This window comes from Tetrao urogallus (genome assembly GCF_951394365.1).
Source record: "Tetrao urogallus genome assembly, chromosome: 4".
Taxonomy (NCBI): domain Eukaryota; kingdom Metazoa; phylum Chordata; class Aves; order Galliformes; family Phasianidae; genus Tetrao; species Tetrao urogallus.
Window position 1 is genome coordinate 13770547 of NC_136817.1, and position 9945 is coordinate 13780491.

At 42.9% G+C, this 9945-nt stretch overlaps 1 protein-coding gene across 1 annotated transcript in view; it reads left to right on the top strand.

The window, feature by feature from the left end:
- The window catches only part of FHIP1A (FHF complex subunit HOOK interacting protein 1A), a gene marked incomplete at both ends in the record, with an annotated part of 34605 nt that extends 31469 nt beyond the window's left edge, over window positions 1–3136 (top strand). Inside the window, one exon of the mRNA XM_079534360.1 lies at window positions 2886–3136. Coding sequence (XP_079390486.1) covers window positions 2886–3136 — 251 coding nt within the window. The remainder of the gene's footprint in view (window positions 1–2885) is intronic.
- Window positions 3137–9945: the final 6809 nt, after the last annotated feature.

Here is a 9945-nt window from a genome sequence, read left to right on the forward strand (position 1 = left end):
CCAAAGGTGTAGAAAGCAGGGCTTTTTATGCATCTTCTTAATTGTGTTTTCATTTAGCAAGGCTCTGAATAGTAATTTACCTAGCTTCTAGTCAGCGTGGTGTGCATCTCTGAGGTTTGCAGCGCATCTAGTCAGCAAAAATTACCATCTCACTAAGAATTAGTCTGTGAAAGATGCATGCTGTAAGTGAGCCGTGTATTGCAAACATCTGCAGGGCGTTAGGCTCCACATCCTGGTACCACATGTGAGGAAGCCTTACAGTTACATGATACTGTAGCTGGTGTATGCGACAAGATCAGGAGGCAACATTTGGTGTCCTTTTCCAGGTGCTGGCAGTACAAACTTCTTTAGAATGCATTCCGAATGGAAATTCATCTAGCTGAATAAACTTGCAAGCCTTACACTTCAATGTTTTTAGTGCCTAGTAGTTGTACCTCAGTTAAATAGTAATTTTTGGAATTTATTTGTGCTTCTTATTTTATGTCAGTTTTCTTTTGTGGGCTTTAGAAATTGCCAGACTGACTCATGCGGATCATTAATTAGGATCTCAAAACAAGGCTGCTTAGTCAGACTGTCGGTACATTTTCTTCAGTCTTGTGGCAACCCCTGTAAAGAAGGTATCTCTTGACAAATAGATGGAGAGGATATAAATGTCTGGGGAACTGCACATTTGGTTCCCAGCAAGTCTGGTGATGCAAACAGTCCAACTGTACTTCTTAGGGCAAGCTGGCTCACTAATCCTTTAGCACGTTGCAGGTCACTGCATTGATTCCTACAGAATTCCTACAGAATTCACATCTGAAAAAGAGAAGCCAGATGCAGTGGGGAACAAAAATGTAAAAATGAAGTACTCCAGAGCACATTTGCCTTCCCTTGGTAGTGACAGTCTTCAAAAGCATTCAAACAGAAAATGCCAGTCAGTTATTTTCTGCTTGCAGCACTGTGTGTTTTGCTCACATGGCAGTTTGGGTTAGGGTTAGATATGAACAACTGTTGTGATCCCATATGCAATGCTGCCCGTCTTTCAGCACTCTGGTAACTATCTCAGAGCACTCACTTTTGCAATTGCACCCTGACTGCAGAAGGAAGCAGACAATCTTGATTGAAGAAAAACCAAATCTCTGGTCCCTTGACCATCTTTCTCTGCTTTTATATATATATATATATATTATATATTTATATATATATATATATATGTTTAAATAAAACAAAATCACAGTGGTTTTGGTTGAACTGCGTCAATTTTGGTGCTTTATGAAGGGAACAGTTTAAAAACATGCAAGCTTTGGCAGCTTACTAGCATTCTGAATGTGTTGGCTAAACTATTTAAAATACTTGCAGTGTTTAGGAAACGTTCTGAGATTGTAAGAGAATCTCTCAAAGTAAATCTTCAAAGGAAGCTCAGAACTTCCTCTTTTGATTGTAATTCATAATTTAGGTTGTTTTTCCTCCTGTATTCAGAATTTTCCACAGAACTGATGTTCCCGTACTGTGTCTCCGGTAGATAAAAACTTGCAGAATAACAGCATGAATGATTGAAAAGTCTGGAGCTGGAAAGGTTTTTTGGAACTCGAGAAAAGTACAGTTCTGTTAGATGATTAAGATTAAAATTTCTCTTGAGGAGTTGAAAGTCCACTATGCTGGAGGAGAACTCCAGGCAAGAAACCAGAGTGCAGAGCTGGTGAGCAGAGGGATCCTCTGCCACGTGGAGAGAGGCACCCAGCTGGGGGTACCCCATCCGCTTCTTGCAGAGCTTTCAAAAAAAGCTTCACATAACCACGGACTGAGTGGGTCTCACACCAACTGAGTGGCTTTAAGGGAAACCTCTGAAGGCAGTGATGTGGTATTTGGCTTATCTGCAGAGTGAGACTTAATATGATAGGGTTTTTTTTGGTCTGGTTTTATTTTTGTGGGTGTGCACTTCAATGATATGCAGCTCATGAGAACACCCACTTGTAAGTCAGACAGGATGCTATCTGGCTGCGATTCCAGGCCTTGTGACATCTGGTAGCAGTGAGTACTGCAATTTATTTTTTTCTTCCTATTTCTTTCCACCAGTTTTAGCTTTTGTCACCGTTTTAGTTTCATTGAACAGCATTTAATGAAAGCGCATTCTACTTCAGGTTGAATCAAGGAGCGGCTGATTGACATTTAAGTGCTGCAGTCTCTGTAATTCCATGCGTCCTGATGCTTGAGCCCTGATCCTCTGAACTCTGGTACCAGAGATCATATAGCTCTCAATGCTGTGCTGACCACGTAGTGGTTTTAATTTGTTCTTTTTAAAAAATTATTACTTTTAAATATTTAGCTTCTTTACAGGGAGCAGAAGTGTAGTTGGCTGAGGCTAAAAAATGAATTTTCAAAAGTTTTTTCTTTCAGTTTTCAGCTTGCTTCAAACTCCCATGGCAATTTTGATAGCTCGGCTTCAAGCCCACTTGCACAATGATTCATGGGGGAGGAGAGAGAAGTGAAGTCAGAGTGATATTTTGATCCGGGGGAGGGCTAGAGTATAGGATCATTTTAAATTGAGAAAGCCATGCTGGGACTAATGGTAGATATTATCTGTTATTTCATAAGGTAAATCCATATTATTCTTTCCCTTGACTCCTTTCCTGCCCACATATTTTTCTCATCAGAGCTGCAACTGAATAATACATAACCCGGGGAAAGATGGCTAATAAAAAATGCAACAGAAGCAGGCCATGTAGGACTTAAAGCTGTCGGATTAGTGGAGTATCTGCCAGCACAGTCTGAGTACTGCGAACTACAGCTCTGAACACAATCCCTGAAAACTGCATCTAGTTGCTGGACAAATACTTTGTGTGTTCGATATAATGAGTGTTGTTTGTTGGTTTTTTTTTCCTTCTTTTCCTTCCTGGCCTTAGGTAACGTCCTGCATGGCAGCAGCGTGGGGAGAGGAAGGAGCCTCTCAGAAGCCCCCCCGGCCATGCTCCAGCCTTTCCTGGGACACAAGGGAAAGAGGAGCCTGGCTCACCCCAGCCTTCCCGTGCACGTGAGGAATGCTGTGCTCGCAGCTGCCCTTTTCCCAGAGTTCCTGAAGGAGCTGGCAGCTCTTGCACAGGAACACTCCATTTTATATTACAAAGTACCGGGGGACTTTGAGGATTATTATTAGTGGGTTTTTCTAAAGTAGGTTGGTTTATTTTTTTGAAGAAAAAAAACTGTCAGAGTTTGAACTGATTATTTTTTACTAGTGCAAAGCTGCTTACGAAAGAAAGTTCTACTTCACTATTTCCTGAAAATACTTGATTTGAGAGGGAAGGAAGAGGCAGGATGCTATTCCACATTACTTTATATTGGGCCTTACAACTTTCCTCTGTGCTACATGACTTATTTGAAAGATTTCTCACATTGCTGTTAGAGCAGCTCCCTGAGCTCACCTCCTTGTTACACAGGTGCCCCTCTTTACTGCCACTGTCTCCTGTTGAATTTTCAGGCACTTAAATAAGGTGGACTAAGAGGGGGCAAATGTTCCAGCTTTTTTTACTTCAGAAATACTCTTCTCAAAAGCCTGTTGTTAGAACGCAGTTGGTCTGGAAAAGCACTGCCCCAGGGAGAAAGTTTGGGGAAAAGAAACGCGTGCAAAATGTGCACAAAACCCTTTTCTGTGAAGGGCTGTGCTTCTCCATGGCTTTGTCCTCCTCCCTGCTCCCCTTCCCTGGGACGGGGTTCATGCCAGCACACCACTGAGAAGCCCTCCTTAGCCAGTAGCTCAGGTTTGTGAATTCAAGTGATCTTATGTGTGTTAAACCCATGACTAGCTGCAAGCAGGTGCTGGGCTCTACACATACCGCACTGCCTTATGTTGCAGACAGATCTGCAGCTATCAGCTGTTGGTCTTTGAAGTCAGATGAACTGTGTAAGTGGATGTGGACTGCAGACTGCCTGGAATTTTCCTTGCAGTTTCTCAGCGTTCTTTAATATCTACTGCACTGCTACCTAAACTCTCAAGCATGCCTTATTTAGTAAGATTTGCACAAAGTACAAAACAAAGTGTGTCTATGCAAATGGTAATTAATTTGTTGTTTGTTTTTTATGCTTATTTTAATAAGCTAAGGAACGGCATTCAGTTTCTTTCAGTAGTATTAAAAGGACAGCAGGCTGTTTTTGTCAATCATTTCTTCCCCCCATATTTTAATGGAAAACGTTTGCACTCTCCTGAAAGCTGTTCTCTCTTATTGCTCTTTTGTGGGGGGGTTATGGGGAAAAGTTGAATACTGTTTGTTTACTTTTCATTTAGGGGTTGACTTTTCCTAGTATTGCACTTTTGGGATAGTGAGGGGAGGAGCGGGCTATTCACCAGCTGCAGAATAGGAAGCAGCAATAGGGAGAGCTGTCTGCTAGTGACTAACTGCTTGAGAAAATTCTCGTCTGTGAGTAATGGGCTTCATTAGAAGAACCCAAGCATGATGAATTGGCGCATCACTACTGCATTTCGTCTTATCTTAGTAGCATAATTGTGCTTCCAGGGTGCTGTGGTTGGCTCCATAAAGAGGAGTTTCATTCAAGAAAGCCTTACATCCACTTCTTCCAGGAAAAAAATTTAACAGCCACTCCAGGAAATTTAAAGAAATGGAAATAAAAAATAACATTTGTGTGAATAAATTCTGCTGACTGTAATTCCATTATTCTGGAAAATTCCAAAATCACATCCCAATTTTCAAATATGCTTTCTCAGAGATAGCAAGGGAAAAGCTTAGGATCTAAAGTATACTTAGTTAAAGAACAAAACACATTAAGAAACAAAAAACAGCAAAAACACCCCCAGAAGAGTCCAATTAATTACAGGTCAGTTCTTGTGGACCCTGCAGTGCAATTTAAACTCCAAAAGTCTTTCGATGCCTCTGAAAAATGCTACCTTTCATGTGCAAGCTGTGAGAAGCATTCATTGTCAGACTGCTGTAGGCTATTTCAGGGAAGAAAATCCCGAAGTGTACGTCTAACAAGATCACCTCAACAACTTCTCTGGATCTGCTTCCACTTGTTTGCTGTACAGTCATCACGTCCACCATGGTGGAAGGGTCACACTGCTTCTCAACTGACACTAGTGTGCTTGCACTTAGAACTTGATGGCTTTGTTATTTTGTGTGTGTGGTTTTTTTTTCCTTTTTAAACAGCATTGCATCACCATCCTGTAAGTCACCTCTGACCTTCACATGACTATTTCGCCTCACAAGCTTCCTTGCAAGCTGGAGCCAAAGCTGTGGGGTTTTTTTCTTGAACCTTGGTTATCCATGTTCAGGAGAGCTCTTTTTTCTTTCTTTTTCTTTTTTTTATTTTTTTCCTACGATGCTGTTATAGACAAGATATAACTCATAAATACTTCACTGCAGCCAGATGAAATCATGGGTCCTTCCCCTACTCTCACTTCTACCCACATGCATTGCTGTCCTTCACGCTGGACTCATCAACCTACTGAAGGGGTTCAGTGGCATTGTATGTGGAAAGTGCTCTGGCTCTGTGAGTGTAAAGCCAGGGTGTGCTGCACTCCTCTCCTGCTGGGTACTTTGTAAGCAAAAGCAGTGAATCTGTGTGATAAGCTAACTTCTAGCAGTTCAGAATCAACCGCTAAATTGCAGTAGTAATCACGTGTGTTTTTTAAAGAAATCTTTTATTTATTTAAAAAAAAAAAAAAGGAAAAAAAGAATTCTGCAGACCATTGCTTAAGGCAGTAAGCTTACTATGTGAACCATTTTGTTTCTGTTCTGAAATAAAAATCTTTGTTTGCTGAGTGGGAGTGATTTCTTCTGAGATTGTTCATTTTACCTGGTGTTATCAACAACTGTGCAAAGACATGGCAATGTTCAACTTAGCAGGGATGTGCAGTTATTTCGGGTTCTTAAAATGTAGACTGCTCCAAGAAGCACCCGGACATTTGAGGAATGGAAAGATTTTCCTTATGAGCTGCAGTGGAATAAAGTCAGCCCCCATAAGGAGGTGGGGAAGTGCACTAACCCCAGCTTAGGGCTACAAAAATGGCCACTGTATGTTTAACACTGTATTTCTTGGTTGTTGAGCTGAATTGGACTTGCAGGTAGGTCTCAGCTGTGATAGAAGCACCGTGTCAGCAGCCAGTGAAAAAATATTGGCAAGGATTGCATCTGCCTGTCTCCAAAATGCAGGAACTGTGATTTATCATGAAAATGTTGATCCTTTGAAGATGAATTGCCTTTTTCTGTGTAAGTTCTTCAGCCCAATGCTTGTTTAATAGGCTCCTTCTTTCCAGTTAGATAATGCATTATACCATCTCTCTTCAATGAGGCATCTTGGTCAAAGGCGGTTCCTGTTATAACTGGGGTAAAGCACTTAGCAGTGTTGCTCCAAACAGCATCATCCTTCACATGTACCGATCCTTGAGCATACACATCACTTGGGATTCACGTGCTGTGTTGATGGCCCATCTTAAATTAATCTTTTCTCTATGTGCCCCAAAATAAAATGGAATTTTACAGGTGAGCAAGATGTTTGCTAGTGCTGTAGTTCCAGGTTATTTGTCCAGGTAACATCTGAACTTGGATTTTGGAAGAGTTGATATGTAGGCTGCTGGTCTTTGCTGCCTTGCGGCCATGAGAAGGTTCCCTCGGTGGTGCTCGGCTGTGGGAATGCCCTGAGATGTTCCTGTGGTATGGCTGGCTCATTATTGCCCTTCTTGTTGAGGTTTGTCACTTTGCAAGAAGGCTAAGTTCACTGATGTGCTGCTGTAACTGCTTTGTGCATTTGCCTTTCAGACTCAATCTGATGCTTTTATTAAGGTTAGTGAATTTCCCAGAGTGGGAGAAAAACACCCAGCAGCTGGGGTGGTCTCTGGGGATTGGCAGCGGCCTTGCCTGGAACAGGAGAACATATGGCAGGTGGTGCCCAAGCGGAGTCCCTGCCACCAGCACTGCTCCAGATGCTCCTTGGCCCAGGGACAGGGCCTGAGAGCTACATAGACTCCTCCTTCAGAGAAAAGACTGGCAGACAGACTTGTTGCGTCATCTCCTGTCCAAGGATTTAGGTTCAGAAGGTTAAGTCCTATTTACCAAGAGAAGCACTGTCTCTAGCATGGTGCACAAGTGCTTGCTACCGTTTTGAGTGCTGTGCTTACGCCTCGCACAAGGTTTTATGCTCCAGGAAGGTTTTTAGCTCCTGTAAGAGGCTCTAAAAGCTCTGGATTGGGAAGAAAAGGATGGGAGCTGTGTGATTTGGTGCGGTTAAATTATGTCATTGTATCATTTGAATTTGCAGCCACATCTCTGGTTTGAGGGCAGCTTGATTTAATAAGCAATTTACTGTGCTGTATTTACTGAAATTGCTATGTCATGCCTGCAGTTTTTTGTGACAGCTCCTATTAAGTTGGTAACATTTAAACTGCATCTGCAGTTGTGGATGGAATACCAGGATTTTCTTCCTCCTTTTCTTTTGACTCTGATACCTTCAGCCCAGTGCAGTAATGCTGCTGCTGCATCTAGAGCGGACTGAGGTAAGCATAGCATCGTCTTCTGTGTACCTTCTGAACATCATCAGCAGAAACAGAGGGCTCCTGACCCTCTGGTTGCTTACAGAAATGAGAAAATTGAGGGTGAAACACCACAGGTTAGCAGGGGGCACACGCACCTGTGTGAATCAGTGAAAATTTACATTTGTGTTTATCCTGATTTAACGGCCAAAAAGGAGAGGTTCAGAGCAAACTTGAGAAAATGAATATGACAGTCTCCTATGGAAACCTCCCAGTTGGGTAGCATTGCGCTATAGTATTCTGGACCAGAATTGTGCCAAGAACAGAAAAAAAACTGATCCTTGTTAGCATCAGATTTGCATAAGGAGGTGTTTGGATAACACAGGACAGTGGTGGTGGCTGTCGGAGCGAAAGCAGCCACAGAATGCAGCACTGTTTGGTGACTTTGTGATCTGTGAAGGCCCAGCTCTGAGCAAACGTGCTTAATTTTTCAGGGGCCTCAGCTTTGCTGAACATGTTGTGGCCCTGCGTCAGTCTGCTTCATTTGTTACATGCTCAGCTGGAAGCCTCTTATTTATGAATAGGAGGCATTACTTGTATTCTTAAACACATAGTACTTAAAGTGGTGGTTGTTGCTGACTGTGCAAATCTTATTTTGTTCATTGATTATAATGGCTTTGTGTGGCAGCTGGATTAAATTAAGACTGAAGGCTCTGGGCTAGAAGCCCTGATGGAACTTTTGTGCAAAGGCTGCATTTCTCAACCAAGTAACTTTCTCCGGCGTGTCAGCAGGGTGCCTGCATACGATTATGTATTGTGGGCTAAATACCTGCAAACTCACATTTCTGAAGAAGCCAATCCCACAGCAGCTGTACTTTATTACAGTCTCCTTTAAAAATAGCTTGGATTTAGACCAAAAAAATAATAAGTTAAATCCAGGACAATGAAGCCGCACACAACTCAGTGCTGCAACAGCAGCTTGGTCATTGCTCAGGCAAGGTACCTGCCTGTGCTCCAAGGAGAGAGAGGGCTCGGGTCTCTGTGCTTGTGGCTGCAGCCTGAGCCCAGGACTCTCATTTCTCTTGGTGCTGCTCCGAGTCCAAGTGCAGCTCTGACTGCTGTCAGGCTTAAAGCCCCAGAACAGTAATAGTTTTGTAAGCTCCTCTAAGGCCAGTCAATGTTGTCTTACGGCAGCAGCTGAGCACTCCTTCTCCTGCTGGAGGTTTGCTTTGTTGTGTTTAAAATCGGGCTGTAGGGCCTGATATGGGCCATGTGCTGGGGCACAGTCAGAAAAGAGGAAGCATTGCTGGCAGTCTTCTGTTCTTCCCACAGCAATCCTTGATTACTGGTCATGCTTAGCCCAGAGGCACTTTTAGATGGAGTGTACATTTGCCATTGCAGAAAAGGGAGCAGCAAATCACAGGCCCTGACAACTTAGGAGTTTGGATTTTTTTGCCTTCCTCCCACTGCTTAGTAATAGATTTCTCTCTTTGTATTATGTGAAACTCTGCAGCTTCTTGCAGGGGCAGGGGAGGCTTTCATTGAGCAATCAACCCAATGCAGGTAAGCTTCTGCGTGCTTGGAAGGATCAATCTTGACCTCCTGTCTGCTGCAAGTTGGCTTTACAAGACCATTAGGTGTAGCAGAGCATAATGAACTGTAGAGTATTTTTAACAGTGTTGCAAGGTAGATTCAAGAAGCAAAGGCAGAAAAGCCCAGCCAGTGGTTCTGTCTTTTCTTTTGAGCAGTTTTAGACAGTGGGTGGAAAACTAAACTTGTTTAAGAAAGAAAAAAAGCCACTCTTACTGTCAAGGTCATAAACTACTGAGAAGGTGCTGCACTGAGGTCAGCGATTGTGAAATTTATAAGTAGGGGGGTGCTCAGAGCAGAAAGGAGAACACTGCAGGAGCTGACACCATGCCACAAGCAGAGTGAAGAGGGGCTGCAGCAGCATTACAGTGTGAATACTTGTAAGAGAATAAATTTGTAGTTAAGGTTCCTATCATATGCTTCTATTTTTAATGCTGTTAAAATTAAACTCTGCAGCCAAGGCTGAGTGCTAGGAATCCTTTTTGCACTGCTTCAGCACTGCCAGCATCTTTTTTGTCAACTTTCTCATCCTCTTCTGCAACCTCGGGTAAGGGATACCTCAGCTGTACAGGACAGCAAGTATCATCTCTCTGCCTCGGGGTGACCTCCCAAAGGAAAGGACTTCCATCAACGATGAGATGAGATTGTCATGGCAGTGTCTGGTGTCAGCTATTAATTTGTGAGTGCTTTCCTTGGCCCTCTGGTTGTGAACGGCTACTGCTGAAAATCTGCACAAAACTGTCCTTAATTCACCCTGCCTGATGGCTATTGCACAGATGGCATCTCCAATCAGAAGCTAGGGGAGAACTGCTGTAATTAAATAAGACTTAACAGCTAGGGTCAAAGCCTCCATCTTAATTCTCAAGTTCCTAGCCTTGATACAAGCATACTAAAGC